This window comes from Daphnia magna, linkage group LG1 (assembly GCF_020631705.1).
Source record: "Daphnia magna isolate NIES linkage group LG1, ASM2063170v1.1, whole genome shotgun sequence".
Taxonomy (NCBI): Eukaryota; Metazoa; Arthropoda; class Branchiopoda; order Diplostraca; family Daphniidae; genus Daphnia; species Daphnia magna.
This window is the reverse complement of record NC_059182.1, coordinates 7,093,279-7,111,982: the sequence shown is the minus strand read 5'-3', so window position 1 is coordinate 7,111,982 and position 18,704 is coordinate 7,093,279. Positions and strand designations below refer to the sequence as shown.

The window sequence follows — 18,704 nt, the reverse complement described above, 5'->3', positions numbered from 1 at the left end:
TGATTTTGCGCCAAAACCGCCCTACCTCTCCTTAAAAAGGTAAACTATTAATATTTTCTACCCACAGATGGCTTTTTCAAAAAAAATCGGTGTTCACCTTTTTGTGCAGGATACTGTACATTCCCCATCCATTTTTTTTACTCAGAAGCGTAATTTGGGTGCCCTTTGTCAAATTTATCATGGCGCATGATCAGTGATAGGATTAAAATTATTTAATGAATGTACCAGACTTTTGGATTTTATACCCCCATCTCCCCACTTCTTATGTAAAAGCTGATAAAATGTGAGTAAGATGAGATGAGAATAAAAAGTCTAATAATATAGATCTAACCTTAACTTTTTCCAAAATAATTTTTTTGCTGGACGTTTAAATTGAAAGCTTGTAAAGAGAACGAAGGAAAATTGTAGAATACAGAAGAATTACTACATAATTATACATACAATATTATCTACATATTAAAAGTAAAAATACACTAAAAATTCAGTGTATTTTTACTCCACCTTAACTGCAAGCGTAAATTCATTGCTTAGCTCCTGGTGTGGGTAGATGACATACTAACAACATTAGCTGCCAATCTACGATCCAATAGGGTATAGAAACTAAACGGGATACATAGGGGATCAGAAAAGAAAAGAAAGCTATTTCAACAGTGCACCAATGCCTTAGCTTTAAGCCAAAGTTCAGAGAAAATAGGCTTTCAAATGCGACAGGAATACGTGAGAGAAAAAGAGGCAAGATATTAGACGCCTTTGTTCCAGGAGATGATTCAATTGTTCACACGAGATTGATCCTTGCAATGAGGTGGGACACGTTTAATTTGTGTTGCCTGAAGCTTCCAGGCTTTAGAAGTTATGTGGTACTAATCAGGTTTACTATAATAAATACCATAAGTAAGACTGAGAGTGGCAACGCTTCGTTTCACCACGTATAAAAGTAAATCGGGAAACACAGGCATACCGCAGTCAGGTATCCGATAGCTCACACCCGATTTGCATTCTCTTCCGTCTCCTTCTTCTCTCGAGTTACTTCATGATGCGCCCCAGTTTTATGATCGTTATGGTCTGTTTTGTCTTCATTTTTTCTTTTTGGGGACAATTAGTCGAAGGCACTCGCAAGCTGCCGTTCAACGGCAGCATTTTCGGAAAACGTAGCAATCCAGGTATGTTATTAGGCTTATCGTTGACATTTATCTGACAAGGAACCTACAAAGTTTCACGCATGATCACATAATTTTCCTCGTTAGAAAGTGTCAATAGTATTAACACTTTCTTACGTATTGACTCAATACATATAGAGTTTGTAGATTTCATTGTTACATTAGCCTTTGCTGAAAAAATTTTTGCACCTCTGCTAGGCTGTGTTGTACTGGCAATTTCACCAAATGTACCAATTATATAGTATAGTAGCTACCAATCCAACGATGATTCTATCAATTATGCAGGTGCAGGCAAGCATGCTGCATCACCAAATTTCCAGCTTCTTTGTGATGCGGCTATGAACGCGTGCAGTGACTGGCTACCTATTGGCTCCAACTAGTGGCGGAGCGATATAGCTCGTGTTCATTAGGCAATGATACGCCATACATGAAATAGTAACTGTTTTACTCTCATCGAGTTCCCCTTGAAAGATGGGTGTACATTAATCTATAAGACGTGAATAAACATATAATTCAACGTTCCGAACCAGTAACACCAATTATTGAATAACTTAAATATTTCTTTTTAGAAAAATACTGTCATATTCTCTTGTCGACATAAGTCTCTCTCTCGACGTCCGGACATAAACGAAGTAGCCTATCCTTAAGAATAATCTTGAGAACACAATCTAGTATTCGGTATATAGGTGCGGTGGTCTATCACACCTTTTTTTTTCGAAATCACTCACTTATTCGTCGTTTCAGTAAACCTGATAAAATTTCATTGAGCTAGTCAAATTGATTGTTTATTTTGTTGCCACGAAAATGGGTTTAACTTTAATAAGTGTATGCATAATTGCGTATAATATTATGGTATATAAAAACAGAGGGAATAAAACCAAAGTTAGACGTACGTGTGCTTGGGGTTGCTAATTAAATCGATGACAGAATAACATATCGCGATCCTGTTATACAACTAATGCGGCCGGCGGTACAATGCAAGAAAGATCAGCAAACGAAAGAATCAGCTCAGATGGGCATTCAGTTATTAATGCTAGAAAAAAAAAACATTTTGTTCACTAACGGAGAAAGTATGTAGCAGATATAGTCTATCTAGTTAAGTGTGGTTATCGTAAGAACAGCTCACACGAAAGAGAAGACAAACTTGCATTTAATCGCATGTTAGTAGTATACTGACTGTTGCATGACATCCAACTTACAGTTTTTGGAGTTGCTAACGTTTGCCGTTATTTTTCCCAGAAGCTCAATTTGACAAAGCGTAATCATTCCAACCATACCCATTATAAACCGTTAGACACGTTCACTAACATATTTCAATAGATGTATTAGTTTGAAAATTGGGAAGTCCATAGTAGTTCACTATTATTAGGAATGCATAATCGGATTAATTGCCAGAGAGCAGTCACAATTACTGAAGCTGTAAGTTGGTAAACTGCTTACAAAGAACGCGAAAGATGTTGCTACTTTTTTTATTGTCTTGTCTTTTATTGTCTTTTTTTGTTTATTTTTTCTGTAATAAGATCGAGAATAAGAATCAAATAATAAGATAAGCGGCTCACTAGATGGTCACGCGTATAAAACGAAAACGCCGTGAGAAGATGGACTGTCTGTTCGATAGGTACGGGTCTACGTAGGGCCAGCACGCTGGATGTAAACGTTGATTAACTTCATTTTGCTGCTATTCAGTGATTCCAAGTACGGTTTTAACTCGTCGGGCGCTCGTTTGTAAATTTCAACGATACAGAACACCGCAGCTTTGCGTACAATGCTTTCAGTATGGTCAGTGGCACGTAGCAGGGCGGGCATCATTTCCGGTAGAATCGTGACAGTGTCTTCATGAGGCCGCTGCTCAACCAACCGAGTCAAAGTTTTGATCGCAGTATAGTTTTCAGGATAATTATCACCAATCGCATGCTTTAAGATGCGAATAAGCTTGTTCAACGATAGAACGGCAGCTAAGGTTTTGGCGCAACTTTCAGCCGAACGTACAACCTGAAGTTTGGACAAGGATAAACAATGGAGTTACTACGCAATGATATTTGGTTACAACAAAGTTAAACCAACTGTACCTCTCTTTCTTGGTCGCGTTGTGCACGAAAAATGTTGACAAGAATTAGGTCAGCGTAGTTTTCCATCTCTTCCAGCAGCCTCGGGGTTGACAACATTGTTGCCCAGATATTAAATACTTGGCGGCGTACGAGAGAGTCAGGGTCTTCACGACATGAAACTAAATGTTTGAAAACTGGACGAAAGTTGTCTTCAATTAGGTTGCCAGCGCCCTGATGCATCAATTGCGTTAGCATACGCATTGCATCCTTTCGCGATTCCGAATCTTCTCTGCCGAATAATGAAAGGATTCGCTGCATTGTTGCTCTATCAGCCTGTTCCATGGGTGACATAAAGACATCCGTCCCAAGAGAATTAGGTATGGTTTTTTGACGTTTCTCTTCAAGAGGTAATGGCTTGGCTTCCCCTTTATTTTTTTCAAATGACAAATGCGAAAGCTGCGATATGCCAGAATCTTGTGAAGTCGAATCACGCTCTAAAGACGACTTCTCAAAGCTGTAATTTTGGATTTCTGCCGTGGTTTTTCTGATGGATCTTAAAGCAAAAATTTTTATTATTATACATTTGTATTAGGTGGTGTGGGGGAAAAAATTAATAGGGAAAATTTGCTATTTAACATACTTATAAACTTCCTCTGGGTTATAATGCTCATTTTCGTCATTTTCCAGTGACCTAGATGAAGAGATTTTGGAAAAATAAGTAGGCGTAGATGGTTGCTGCGAGGATGGGTTCGGTATTTGAAATTGCGATTGCGGAGTGACAGGTGATCTTAAAGGTGACGATCCAGCAACAACCGATGTGGGAGAATCTGACGCTCTGTTCAAACTAACATTATCCATGGTTCTGTTCAACTGAGATTGAATGATCTGTGATGCGCTCTCCTATAATGTAACAAGAAGACAAAATATTAGCTTCACGGAAGGGAAAACTACGCCCAAGTCTTAATTCCTTTCGGAACTGGAAAGGAATTTAGGACATCTTTTACTTATTCATTTATTTAATTTAAACATTTTTCATCATTACCTGGCACACTTTTGGGAGGGTATTAAGGATTCGCGTCACCTCGGCGGGGTGTAAACTGAATAAAGCATAAAGCGCATCCTGGGAAGCCTTCCGCACTTCAGCAGATCTAATATCGCTAGTCCAAGCGACCACTTTTGCAACTGATGCTTCAACGAGTTGCGGAGACACAGAAGCGCCAACCCCCGCCATGCCCATCATTAAACCTGGCATGATAGAGAACCAGCTCTGTAAATGAATTGAACTTTCGTCATTTCTCAAGTTAAAGCACCTGGCGATCCTGATTGCGACGTAACAGCAGTCAAATCAGACGGTTGCATGTCGCGTACCAATGCGGTCAAATAATTCAGCAAAGCAACTTTTACTCGAGAATTGGGTGTTTGTGTGTTGTCCATCATGAACCGCAACAGTAACGCCATTTGTAGGGAATATGGAAAGCAATATCTACAAATTTAAAAAAAAAATACATATATATATTTAGTTTGTAAGACGAAAAAAATTATAATAATAATATAATAAAATGCAAGATTGAATGTAGACATTCAGTTTTACCGGACTAAATCCAAAGTTTTCAGGGTTTTGGCTTGAATAGATCCTAAAAGATCACCACCCAACTTGTTAAGCAGCCGACTCATCAAGAAATACAAATTTTCGTGCATGTCATCCTTATGGATCTCAATCAATACTGTTAATGCATCTAAAAACAGGCTGAAAACCTGTAATGAACACGAAAAGAAAATTTTAAACATCGCTTCAACATCTTAATTTGAGAGAACATTTTTTTCATTCAAATAGTTCCTACTTTGGTATGGGCATCGGTAAACATTTTTCCAAGTATCTCTATTAGTTTTCGTAATTCGTGTGTTGGAACTGAATTGCCTGAGCGCAAGAACGCTTGCAATCCCATTAAACCTTCCTTCCGCTCGGACCAATGGGTACTGGAACACGCAGTAATAATATCATAGATATCCTTGTGAGGTGACTCAAGCCAGTTTTCCCGAAAATGGCGCTGAAATATAATAAACCAGAAAAGATACAAATTTGATTTGTCATTGGCTAGACAAAGAGTTGACAGGCTTACATCAGAACGACGATTTACTGAATCCATGGAGCGTTCAGAGCATACGCTCGAAGTTTCACTTTCATCGGAATGATCATCATATCCACCGACACGAGTACGAGTCTTGTGAAATAACAATCTGTTTTAAAAATTTTGTTTTTTCTCAAGACAATGTAGATAAGAACTATACCAGTGCATCGGAGAGGGCAGATTCGGCTTCTCGGCTTTGCTGGAGAATTTTTTGGGCTAGCACCGGGCGACTAGGCGTACCTTTTTCGCTACACCCAGACTGAGAACGAACCCTAAATTTAAAAAAACGGTTAAAATTTCGAATTTTACAGTTCACCATGGTTGCTTTTGCCAACCAAGGAAATTTTAGTATCACCTTGCAGGCTTAGATAGCACTGAATGATTTCCACCTCGATTGGGACTTGGTTCACGACTCGTATTACTGCTTCGGGGTCCACGTGGTGGTGTGGCGTTAGTTGCCATTCCACTACTGGACAAACGCCTGGGTCGACCAAGTGTTGAACTGTCTACATGCCGAACAGGTGTTCCAGACGGATCGTATGTCTTGTATGAATATCTGGACGATGGCGAACCTGATCGGCTTCCGGCTATTTAAGAATTTCAGAATACAAATGCGATTTTCGGAAAATGGGCTTTGAAAGGCCCTAGTCGAGTGTTGCCGAAATACATACGTTGAGACTGTGAAGACCCCGAAGTTCTTGAGCGAGTCCTAGAATTCCGATGATCAGGGGATGTAACGGAGCGAGGATCCGACGAATTACTATCTTTTTTGGAGGGAGCTAATATTTTCCCCCATGAATTTGCATCGCCATCATTTATAGATGAAACGAAATAAACTTTAAAACGATAATTCGAATATTTTTTATTTCAAAGTAACTTACGCAATGGAGCAACGTAACCTCCTCTAATGTTACGGACGGCTCGATTTGCCGCCTGCAAATCGATGGCACTATTTGAACGCATACCAGTAGGGACCGCTGTTCCGTTAGCCGTGCCAGGTCGCGCACCGTAACTTGACATGCCAACTTTTCTTGGAGGGATACCAGGAAGCCTATTTAAATTCTCCGAAGAGCCAATCTTTAGGCGTGGATGAACTGGAAGAGATGATGGTCCCGAATTTGTGTTTAATGGAGGTCGAGAAAGCCCTGCTGATTGTAGTGAATGGCTTGAACTGGAATTGGAGAGACTTGCCTCTCCATATAATAGCTTCTGATAAGAGAGATCCAAAGAGTGAAGCAAAGCATCTGCCTGAGCCGGGAAATGTGAAGCAAATCCACCATAGGCCCTAAAGATGTGACAGATAATGAGTTAAATAAATAAGAAAAATTATAATAAAATGAACAAAGTTTAAACCTTTTTCTTTTTTAGTATCAAAATCAAATACTAGAACAAAAATTAATGGCACTTACTTCCTGGAAAACGCACGTGCATCAGGGTCTGCGTCTTTAATACCGTTGCTCACTGCGCTCTGAATTAGTGCGACGTGTTTTTCAAGAATGTGTGTGGGCCATGTGTGAAGTAACTGATCTAAAAACTCGCACATGGCACGGCGGATATCCTTGGATTTTGAAGTCATGTGATTTGTTAGAATGGGAATAAGCCGAGCACTGTGAGTGTGAGCTATGATGAAGCGTACGCAAACGGTGCCTGCTGTAGCCATGATCTGTAACACAAGCGTTATCCATTAGTATGATCTGATGTAACGATATCCAATAAGTAAGCGACAAGACAGAGTATGACTAGTAAAGCTCCTTACCTTTGCACTGTTTGGAATCAATAAGATTAATGGATTCAATAAAGCTTCCGCAAAATGGTCCAATTTATTTTGTAACTGCTGTGACATGTACGCGATTGACACGCATGCCTCTCGGACAACCTGTGATCTACAAAGACGTAAGCGAAATTTCGTATTTAACGGCCAACATTTGTTGTGCTTTCACAATGTTTTGTACCTAAGATCTTTCACGCTGGTTTGAAAAGCTGGTTCCAAAAGACGAATATGCTGAAACAACTCATCGTAGTTTGCGGCACCAGCTATCAGCAGAGACCGTATCTTTTTTAACTACGATGCAGAGAAGAAAAAAATAAAAAATAAAAAAATAAATAAAAACGGATGGTAAACTATAAATTCTGAGATGCACTAGAGTGAAATATGTTTTACTCACTGTTTCGGCACGCTTAGCCCAATCGTTGTTAGGGTCTTGGATAATTGTTCTCATGCTGACCAGATGCTCTTCCATTTCTTTGGAGGAGTAGATCTGAATTTTGGGTACTTCTTCAAAGGCTCTAATGAAGGTTTCTTCATCCATCCCTCCTCCTGTCGCCGGACCTAATAAAAGAGAATTAACTGACGTTTTCCATAGAAAACAAAAACAAATAAATACTACGCCTAAAATTGTACGAACTAGACGGATAGTAGTAAAAATCTGAATAATTTTCTACTTCATCAACTAGGTAATTAATCTTATAAAGTAATTTTAAAAATGCAGTCAATACTTGTACCAGCAACAGATGATGCGACTCCTTTACTTAGGGGTGGCGCCATTAGTTTCCGAACGGCGGGGGCACTAGTAGCTCTTTTGGAACCGGTCATCAACTGCATGTTATGAAATGAGATTAATCTTTGTGATTTTAGGAAATTCGTTTAGTCGCAAAAAACGAACAATATCTTAGGACAAAGGTAAGGTGTATCCCCCATTTGCTTTCCCATCTATGGCGCAACTAAGGAATATGACCTACACTCGTTTAAATTGTTTTTAAAATGCAATTCATATTTGGAATACAACAAAATAACACGTTCCCTGGGTAGATATGCAAAAACCTTGGATTAAAATAATAATAAAAAAAAACAATAATAACTGGATTGGTGATTCAAATTCTTGATTAACATTACGCAATTTTATCCCTGTTAAAATTTCGAATTCTTGTTCTCTTTTTTCCGCCCAAAACTTAATCTTTTGCCAGTTTATCGCTTTTGAAAAATTCAGATTTCTTATCGTATGAATAACTCAGAATCGAGCACCCTGGGCAACGAAGCTTAGAGCTTTCTAGTCGACGATAAAAAACACAAAAGCCAAAGCAATTCGGTCTTCACGCAAGAAAGTTATGATTTTGCATACTTGAGTGACGACTTTCATTCCCCATTTCCACCTATTGCATCCCTTCCGTCACTATTCACCACGACACCTCAAATATAACAAACAGAATGGCAAACACCATTACGTTATATTTGAAAAGCCAATCTTTTCCGTTTATGGTGAAGAAAGAACACCTACAAGCTTACGGCGAAAACTGTCAGACATAACAAATGACAAAATGGAACTTACCAAAGAGCGGTCTGGTTCATCTTCCGTTGTTTTGGCAATACCTAAAACATATAATTAGTTTTGAGATGATAAAAGAAAACATGTCATGGTAATACATTAAGTACTCGACAACGTTACTCTAAGGGACTACCAATAGGAGTTAAATTATATCCTGCATTATTCGAAAAATGGTTGGTATCACACAATTAATACGAGTCGAAGACTCGTTAGTTACAAGTGAAGTTTAGAGATTCGTAGCACGTTTGGGTTTTTCATTACCTTTTCAGGTTTCAAATCCAAATCAAACGTACGTAAGCGAACACTCAGACTTTTTCACTCGTTAATGTCGGGCGTAACCAGTACATTAATCTAAAACTTGTACGTGAGGAAATGACGAAGCTTCACGTGACCTTCACTGTAACTAAATCGGTGGAAGGAGCGGTGAACGGGAATGTTGTTCTCTATGATGAGTTCACCGTCGCACCCAAAGTTTAAAACTTTCTCTTACGAGATAAAAAGAAAAAAAACTCAAATGCTAACAAAGAATTGCCTGCAGGGGCCCCATGACTTGGTATGCAGCATCACTGATGTTTTCCTCTCAGAGCTATCTTTACTGTTAGCAGCAGACTAACAACTAACGTTCCGTATTCTAAGCGGCATTATCACAGAAAATAACTTTTACCTTTCTGGCTGCATTATACTCCATTCGAAAATGTGTGACGAAATACGAAAAAAAAAAAAAGATTAAAACTGTGGCGCCTATGACGTTCTATTTGGGAATAAACTATTCGATAAAAAAAAGTGCACGCACGGCAGCCCTATTATCGATATTGTCCAAACAAACGGGAGAAGAAAAAAAAAGAGGCACCAGATAGGGCGGCCTAATCAGGTTGCTTTCCGTTATGAAAAGCAAATAAACCAAAAACGGTAACGTTAGCTCTTGTAAAGGTGGGCTCGCTTCCCACGTTCACAACACATTAATAACAAGAATCGTTTTAAAATTTTTACCATGGTATTCACCACTCAGTTGTCTGTTGTAACACGGAGGCGAGGACTTCGATTCAAGCAAATTGTCGTAACGCATAATCCATTCGCTAGCTGGACCCCAATCAACAGCCGGACGGGATAACGAGCCCTTGCGACATCGAAGACTAGACTTTTGACTGTTTATCGGAGACAACCCGAATGAACGTTGAATATTAGCAACTTGGGCTAAGCGGTTCTGTGTTTCGTATGACATTGGTAACGAAAATTTTTTTATTGCTGTTGGCCTCCTGTCCGGTATCAAATAGGTAGGGAACCGTTCATCGCTGCCACTATCCAGGCTATGATGTCGGATTAACAGAGGAATTTTAACACTTGTGATAGGGGTAGAAGAAGGTTGCTCGTTCTTCGTGCAATCTGTCGGTTGGTCTGATAATGAAGGGGCCATCTGACTAGTCTCCACACAGTCAGACTGTGATGGCGGAAATCTAATAATAGTTTGTGAAGGTAATATTCCATTGAAGTCTATATCAACGTCACTTAAGGTTGGAAGCTGTGTTTTTGTTTCTGAGTCACACATGGTGTTGTTTGACAGTTGAAAACCTAGATCTTCTGCACTGTTTCTAACGAAGTAAATTAAGCACCGGTGAATTTATCCTCATTTGCGCCGACCTTTCGTCGAAAACGGAAAGAAACAATTGAGAAAAAAAGACATCTTGTCTACACGGGGAGAAGACCATTTGACTAGCAACCGCTGTCTCTGAGTTCTAGCAGTCGACTGAACGATTGATCACCTGACCAGCAAAGTGTTACGCTAAACCGTGCTGTGTAACGAGATAACATATCTTTGGATTTTAATCATTTTCTCGGAGACGCACAGCTTCGACTATTTCAAAAACCAATGTTATTGCGAGTGTCGAATGCGAAATTCCATTCAGACAGAATGGCAATTTAGGGGAAAACCAGAAACAAAGAAACTTAAATTCAACAACGCCATCTGTCGAGTTACAGTACTTTACAGGAAATATAAAATTGGAAAAAGTGCCCACGTCTTCACAAACAATTAAATCATTAAACCCTTAGATTCAAAACGGCCACTGTTCTTTAACGTTTGTTTGTTATTAAAACGGAACTAACTTGTAACCCGTTAATTACTTTAGGATGAAAACATAACAAATTAAATGTTTTTTGCGAAGAATCAAAGCGCGAAGGGGAAAAAAAAACAGGGAGCCATTTAAGCACGAGGAGAGCCATTCTAAATAATGCATTAAAAAGTTGACTTACCATCAAGCGAAAGCACAGCAGTCGGTAGCATATCTCCCGCGTCGCGAACTTCATCAAATTTTGCGAATAGTACGTTCAACCTACAAACAGAAACATGTTCAGCTATATTAACCAGAACCAATGATCGTTATGAAAGTAAATCCCAACAGAATCGTATTGAACTTGTGAAATGGAACTCCCAAGAACGTCGACATATTGGCTTCTGATTTTAAGAAATTTTCAGCTAGAACTAACACACTTACTTGGCAGGGGGGACATTGCCTCGCTTTTCTAAATCAGCGCGAACCTTTTCACCGACATGGCGGTAAATTTCAACCAGAGTTTGATTTGCTGCATCCCGAACGGCAGGTGTAGGATCGCTAAGACATTTCACTATGGATGGCACAAGCTTATTCAATGACAGAGAGCTACTTCCATACCTTTAACAGATTGGTGATAATAACGATTAAAAATGTGAACGTCCAAAATTTTATATCTTGAACTGAAACTTACGAATTTAAGGTGATGATCAGTATTTTGTGAATTTCTTCTCTTACTTTATTATTTCTATGAACAAAGGCCGAAAGTAAACGTTCCCATAAGAGCTGTGGCTGTATGCTCCATTCCATTAACTTTAAAATGAAATCTTCGGCTTTTTCACGAACCGAGTCCTTTGAATCGCCTAAAGTAAAAAAATTGAAAACAAAAGCAACTGTGATTATAAAACGCAATAAATGAAGAAAGACATATATACATGCCCATTAGATAGCAATAAATTAAAGCAATTAGAAAATTATACTGTGAACGCCAAAGTGACGAAAATTGTGGCAAAATCATGACGATTGAACGACACGTGGGTTCATTATGGGTGCATACCTAATCGATCAATCACGGCATGAAGGATGGTCTGAATATACGGTCGGAAGTCCTCTTTCAGCCTATTCACAAGAAGACTTAAAACTTCCAGCCCATTTTGACATACCTGCATGTCAAAAAATTCACTTGAGTGCTAAGTTTTCATCTACAAGCTACACTTGGGGGTCAAATTTCAATATTCACAATTTTATGATAATCTCTGAATTACCAACAGCAAAGCAGGCCAATTTAATAAATTAGGTGCTTATATTAGTCTATGTTATGACATGTGGTACACCAGATGTTAACTTGTTAAACAATTTTAGTTTTTAATAAAAGAAGCAATAGTATCACCTTAAAATTGCTGTTGTTTATCCAAGAAACAAGCCCATCAATAAACAAACCAATATCTTCACATTTTGGAGGGTTATCCTGGCGAAAGGTAGGTAATAATGTCATCACCAATCAAAATCTTTTTCCTAACATCTGTTGTCCCCAGTACAGGTAAAAATAAATCCAAGTTGGACATTTGTCTGGCACTCTCAAATCCTATAATAAAAATAGAAGTAAAAGAATTAAAAACAAATTAATAAATAAACAATCCACAACAACAAAATTTCAGACAATAACATCTACTGTCATAAGAACTTTAGAACTTCATCATGTTTCTTTTCTTTTACCAGTTAAATAATCAAAGAACTTACAGCTGAAGGAGGGCATGTTTATCTTGATTCAGTTATGATATTGTTTCGTGATATGCCACACCTGACAGTGCCAACAGAACATCAAAGCTTATAATTCATTTTTGACAGGATGATAAGCTACTTGCGCCTTTACGACAATTTAAGGCAACACGAATTGCCGTGAATAGTTCGATTGAACGAAGACAAAATGGTAATTCTGTCGTTACGAGAAATATATCCAGTTGTGCGGTTTATTTCTTGTTGTGTAAAATGGCTCCAGTTCACCATTTTGTCTACGTTAAATTGTAGATTATAGAGATAAATACTTGCATCAATCTATAGTTTAAAACATCCAGCGAAGACGACGTAGTTTAGTTAGATTTAGCCGTGAAGAAAGGTCGATAGAATTGTGACGTCCAATCTCCAAACAATTTTCTGCTTAGATTGATGCGGCTAAAAGTGAAAATATCTCTGGTGTTTCGCTGCTAGTACACGTTCAATGTTGCCAAACTGTAAAAAAAAACGCAGAAAGAAAACACAAATAAACATGGAAAATTAACAAGATCATGAGAATGGTTCATGGGGCAGCACAATAACACGGAGTTGGAACTCGTACCAAATTTTAAAAAAGATCCCGATTTAAAAGCTTATCGATAGAATCATCCAACTTTATTTGCAAATCACAAGCAGTTCCTCGCCAGCGTAACGCCATGGAACGTTTTCATCTAAGGAGAGTTTGGGTGACAGCGCCCATAGGCCATAGCGACTGTGTAGCGCAGCCGACCACAAGAGATCGGCCTTCGTGCTTCAGACGTGCCATAACATCCCAAAGAGTAACGCTAGACGTCTCTGGGTGTCGGTTATTTCTGCCAACCCCATCTTGATTATGAAAATATGTAGTATTCTACACTACATGTTTATAACCGATAACAGCCTAGTGTAAAAATTTTTTCTTATTACCAGTCTTGCAACGTTAATTGAAGAAGCAACCAATAGCCAATTCGTTCGTGTCTAAATTAAATCGTTTGAATTTAAACCTGGTATTTGAATTTATTCATTTCCTGTTGTTATTTCTATAGATAGAGTGAACCCCTAAGTTGGTCAGTCTTTTAGTCTTGGAATCTCCAGCATAGTATTCCTGTAGTCAATAATAAACTATGTATATAACAGTATAGTATGTTGGTCTAATAATATATTGTTAAATAACCTTTTTGATTTCCCAAAATCTTAGCTGAGTGATGGGGCAAGCAAATAGTTCAAGAGAACGACATAAGTCAGGTGACATCCAACCTTGTTCCCCAGGCAAAGATGGCCAAGCTTTTGTTTTTGATAAAAAACCTAGCAAGCTTCTGTATCAGACATCTGGAGATGATGATGATTATTTAAATGCAAAAGTATGTGACTGGTGCATAGAGCCTTTTTTAATGCTTAATTTTACAAAAAATAAAGTTTCTCTTGCTTGCTTAGGGTTTTGAAATATCTGGCACACCAGGAAATATAGATTACAATCATTCAGCACTTAATCCTTCCCAGGAAGATAACTTTGGGGTTGAAGAAAGCTCTCCTAAGGTTCTCCCGACCGTTTTCAAATGGGACGGTGGTGGTAAACAAGTTTATATTACTGGTACCTTTTCAAACTGGAAAACCATCCCTATGGTAAAGAGGTAAATGGCACTTAAAGTTTGAAGCTTGTCATGATATAGTAGCAAATGATTTATACAGCCATGGAGATTTTGTAACAATAGTGGATTTGCCTGAAGGAGAGCATCAGTATAAGTTTCTGGTTGATGGGGAGTGGATGCATGATCCAACTGAGGTAATATATATTTAGATTCATAAAAAGTCTAATTAATCAGGATGAAAGATAAGCTTTAAAAAAGTTTTCCTTCCCTCTTAGCCTGTTACAGATAATGGAATTGGATCGAAAAACAATGTATGTCGTAAATTAATATTTCATGCACTTTTGACTAAATAATTTTTTGGATTGTTGGTCATGTTTCAGATTATTTCAGTGAAGAAATCGGATTTTGAAGTTTTCGATGCCTTGGATATAGACAGCAGTACTGTTTCAGGGTCTCAAGGTTCAGGTGAGTAATAAGTTTCCAGACAACATGAAGCTAAAACGTCATATAATATGTATTCTTTAATATGTTGGGGAACGGCTCAACGACAGAAGACTATGGCCAAGAAGTGCCGATACCTCGACCACAGGAAAAATTAGCTCCTCCAATTCTACCGCCTCATTTGGTAAACACTAGTTATTAAATAAGGTTAGCTTTTTTCTATAACATTTTCCGATATTTTTACTAATATGTACGCATCGAACGCATCAGCTTCAAGTTATTCTCAATAAAGATACCCCGTTATCGGTGAGATTACTTTTCAAATTTTGCACTCTTTAAGTGGATTTTCATGAGCCTTTCTATCCTTTGCAGTGCGAGCCTACCTTGTTACCGGAACCCAATCATGTTATGCTTTGTCATCTGTACGCATTATCAATTAAAGATGGAGTGATGGTTCTTAGCGCGACTCATCGTTACCGAAAGAAATATGTAACCACGCTTCTTTATAAGCCCATTTAAGGTGGAAAAAGTTAGTTAATCGAGTTCCAACTCGGTTATTCTCCTTTGTAAATCAAACTGCGTGTGGCTAGATCATGGTTCTTATTCATTTAGAGAGGAAAACTATTCAACTACTTCTACCCATGAAAATATGGTTGAAATGGGGTGTCATTATTTACGATTAATACTAAGAGTTAAAGCTTCCCAATTTAGCGCTTTATGTAGCTGTTCGTCGTATAGTTTGTTCCTGTTTTACCTAACCCCCTGATAATTCAGTCAGTCGCACTATCGCCATCTTGAATACATGTGTATACCTAAAATTTTCTTGGTCATGTAGAGTGAAATCTATTTTTAACGTTTTGTGTTTACTGTCGTCGTTGCACAGTTGTTGCGATAAAACAAAACGGTTTATACGATGCTAGAAAGAGCACAGGCCACAGGGCATGAAATCCATTTAAAGTTGAAGGCACGACATTATGATCGGATCAAGTTGTGGAAAAACCTAAAGTTACTTGCTAAACAAACAGTAAGAAATAATCTGTATCCGTCATGAACTGATCGGTTTCCCTAGACTAGTAAAAATGTTTCAACGTATGTTTTTCCCCCATTAAAAGTTTCATGTAGGATACTTCAACGTGTCAACATAAATAAAGTCTGGATTTATTTAAGCTAAAACTACAAAAAACATGCCTCAAAAATTGGCCTTTAGCTTTTAAAGGAGCTGATAAATGCAGCCAAAGTAAAAGCGTACGACAAGAAAACAAAAGTTCCTAACTTTGCTGGGAATTTCCAAGAATAAATGTTGTTTAGTTCGAAATGAAGAAACTCGTTGAGCAAGGAAGTTGTTTGTAATTTTAAAACACTTTTAAAATCAGTCTAATTTCCTTGAAATATTCTAAAACACGAAATTATAAATATTTAACCGGCTATGTCATAATTGTCATATCTTAAAAATAAACTAGCGAGTGAAAACCAGGAAACGTGTAAATATGGGGCTAAAACTTACCGCTATGGTAATTAAGAACTCCCTATTCGTCAAGATGTTTTCAATGAATCTGTGCGGTTTCACACTGTTTCCTGAAATATGGCATACATGTGGGCACATATAAATCCAGGCCCTTTAAGTAAATAATAGCCTAAATTTTATAAAAGAACTGTAGCAGCATATATATATATATATATGTAAGCCAATTTGATTGATGATAATAACTATCTTTTTGGTATGAATATGATTTCGCCTCCTTTGAACAACTCCCAAAAGTGGAACCTAACTTTCGAATAATGTAAGGCTTATGGCAAAATATAATGATTTTATAAATGATGCTGTGGTTAAATAAGAACTGCCTTCCCAGAACTATTCGGTCAGATAGAAGTTCAATATGCCTATCTATCAGTCCAGTTGTTTTGGCTGAGAAGGAAACTATCGCTTTAAAATAGTCGCATTTTTAATTTACAGAAACTCTACCCTTACGCAGCTTAGTCCCATAAAGGAAATCTTAAAGCTGCAGAGAGATATCGGACCAACGGATCAGTTTGGACCGCGCAAACCGAAATCAACTACTGAACTGACTCATAACGAGCGATCCGGTATCGGTATTAACTCTTAACAATAAAAATGAGCCTTACACTATGACAATTTCTCTAGAGTATATATCATATATAAATATGCGAATAAATATAAAGCCTTGGGAACATTTCACAACGATCCATCTCATTACTAATATTTTATACGTGTTTAATGTTTTATAAGTTACCCCAATTGGCAAAAAAGCAACCCTATTGGTTCGGGGCCGGGACCATCCCTACCATGTTGCCAAAATTCCAATCGTAGCAAATGAAGAAAAGTATTTTAAAACAGTATTTGCTATTTTATTCACTTTTAGCCAAAAATAACAATCAAAAATGCTAGAAAAAAAATCAAAAACAGTCAAATAAAAATACGTGATTCAATACACATTTTCTGTATTTTATTTTAAATAATTTTATTTTAATAGACAAATACGATACACTGTTGGTTAGTTACTCGATGGCAAATTTAAAAATTGCCTCTGTCCACTTCGTAGAACTGCCTTGTGCCTTCGTGTACATTATTTAGGCCTCATGTAGAATTAGCCGTGTATTTTACAATAAGTTTGGCTTCCCTGCATCCTACACAGCCTCATAGCATCTACCCACCTAAGCAGCGTAATTTCAAAGCTTCTTACGAAAAAAGGGCCATGAGGATTGACACACAGTGGGTTGCAACATTCCTTATGTAAACGTTGCTTAACGCATTTAAAGGGCATTTCTGGGAATGCTTCTTTCATAGAAGGTGCAGTGCCTGTACGATGAGCCGTATACTCCGTGTACTAAAATCAGGAAAATTAACCAAATTCACAAATCTCACCCCACCCCTCCTTCCTCCTGATGCCGGGGAATTTAATCACAAAACTTTTTCATATGAACGAGGCAAATTCATATTTATTCTGAATTTAGAAGAGCAAGCTAAATTTGAAGAGATAGGTAACTAAAACCCTTCCTGAAATCGATTTATTTATTAATTTTTTTCAAACGAAATTCAGCGAATCAAAAAAAAATAATAATAATGTTCTCTGAAGGAACGAAAAATTTGAGTGTTTGATTAAAGAAAAAAACCCTTTTCGATGGAAGCGCAACAAGTGAACGCGGTCGTAGCAAGTTGAAGACTGCACGAAAGCCGCAGGCCGCACTCACACATGATTCTCGACCAATTACTATCGGGTCCCAAAACCCTAAGAGATTAGTTAAAGGATTTTGGCCCTCAGTCCGAACTATCCCTTTATTAAACGGCAGAAAAACCGTCATATTTTTCAATATTTAACATTGTCCAAGGATTAACTGGTTCGAGAAAGGATAGGTGGAAAAAGTTTGTTGTGCCACTCGACGTACATCGCAAAGGGCGTATACCGTTGTCTGTGAAAAGTTGTTTGTTGTTTTTTCTGCATTTTAAAATAAAAATAAACATTTCTGAGTAGCACGGATGGTGATATTATAGTGAAAGATCAGTACTGTAGGATCAAATATAATTTATATATAAATCTATTCCCTCTTGGTGTGATAAGAACCCCATCTTTTCGCTGAAGACATGATGAAGCAAATAAGCTTGTTCACTAGGATAATTTCAGCTTCGCGGGTAAAGTTGTGGCAATATTTTGGTTCTGGGGTATTGCAAATGCACAGAGGTGGTGATAAAATTCCACGAGTGAATTTTATATTTTTCTATGGTTTCTTTTCTGCTACAGTCTACAGTCCTACTTCAGAACTTCACTTTCTTAACTTGAAACACAAAAAAAAATTTTTTTCCCTTTACGGAATGCCAAACTTTTCGGGTTAAACGGAATTAATAAATAAATAAATAAAATATGATCAGATTAATATTTTTTCTATTTTTCTTCGTTTGTTTCAAACTGTTGCTAGAAAGAAAATTATGTTTAATTTATAATTTGTCGTTGGGATACATTGGCATGTCCACAAATCACCTGAATACACCACATACTGGAGGTCATATCGTTCTATAAAAAACCAGTAGAGGAAAAACTGGAAAAGTTGCAAATCAAATTTAGCGAATACTATAAATAGAGAGAGCTGGTAGTAGAATTTTCAATTGAAAGTAAAAAAAATATTTGAAAAAGAAAACTGAATACGAATTTCTAAATTTTTCTATGTGATTCAATTGTAGCCTTCTAGATGGCGTTCACGAA

At 37.6% G+C, this 18,704-nt stretch overlaps 2 protein-coding genes across 7 annotated transcripts; one reads left to right on the top strand and one right to left on the bottom strand.

The window, feature by feature from the left end:
• Window positions 1–1,920: 1,920 nt before the first annotated feature.
• Window positions 1,921–13,181, bottom strand: LOC116927215 (CLIP-associating protein 1). Of its 4 annotated transcripts, none has more exons than XM_032934246.2 (25): window positions 13,041–13,181; window positions 12,755–12,934; window positions 12,096–12,290; window positions 11,763–11,868; window positions 11,400–11,568; window positions 11,150–11,326; window positions 10,908–10,987; window positions 8,661–8,701; window positions 7,831–7,930; window positions 7,500–7,663; window positions 7,287–7,396; window positions 7,091–7,217; window positions 6,744–6,997; window positions 6,216–6,619; window positions 6,006–6,113; window positions 5,690–5,921; window positions 5,495–5,606; window positions 5,326–5,427; window positions 5,047–5,253; window positions 4,797–4,960; window positions 4,516–4,688; window positions 4,248–4,450; window positions 3,846–4,105; window positions 3,227–3,758; window positions 1,921–3,149 (listed from the first exon to the last, which is right to left on the bottom strand). In XM_032934246.2, the coding sequence occupies exons 3-25, from the start codon at window positions 12,198–12,200 to the stop codon at window positions 2,784–2,786; spliced, it is 4,296 nt and encodes a 1,431-aa protein (XP_032790137.2). In that variant the 5' UTR covers window positions 12,201–12,290; window positions 12,755–12,934; window positions 13,041–13,181; the 3' UTR covers window positions 1,921–2,783. The 4 variants fall into 4 exon arrangements, with proteins under 4 accessions (XP_032790137.2, XP_032790145.2, XP_032790152.1 ...); XM_032934254.2 differs by having other exon boundaries at window positions 7,837–7,930; XM_032934261.2 differs by lacking the exons at window positions 10,908–10,987; window positions 11,150–11,326; window positions 11,400–11,568; ... (2 more) ...; window positions 12,755–12,934; window positions 13,041–13,181 and adding an exon at window positions 9,648–10,410.
• Window positions 13,182–13,286: 105 nt separating this feature from the next.
• LOC116927240 (5'-AMP-activated protein kinase subunit beta-1) lies at window positions 13,287–15,305 on the top strand. Of its 3 annotated transcripts, XM_032934274.2 has the most exons (10): window positions 13,327–13,363; window positions 13,504–13,583; window positions 13,656–13,818; window positions 13,892–14,088; window positions 14,147–14,240; window positions 14,322–14,357; window positions 14,427–14,511; window positions 14,598–14,671; window positions 14,758–14,793; window positions 14,860–15,305. In XM_032934274.2, the coding sequence occupies exons 3-10, from the start codon at window positions 13,663–13,665 to the stop codon at window positions 15,004–15,006; spliced, it is 825 nt and encodes a 274-aa protein (XP_032790165.1). In that variant the 5' UTR covers window positions 13,327–13,363; window positions 13,504–13,583; window positions 13,656–13,662; the 3' UTR covers window positions 15,007–15,305. The 3 variants fall into 3 exon arrangements, with proteins under 3 accessions (XP_032790167.1, XP_032790164.1, XP_032790165.1); XM_032934276.2 differs by lacking the exon at window positions 13,504–13,583 and having other exon boundaries at window positions 13,287–13,464; window positions 14,601–14,671; XM_032934273.2 differs by lacking the exon at window positions 13,504–13,583 and having other exon boundaries at window positions 13,287–13,464.
• Window positions 15,306–18,704: the final 3,399 nt, after the last annotated feature.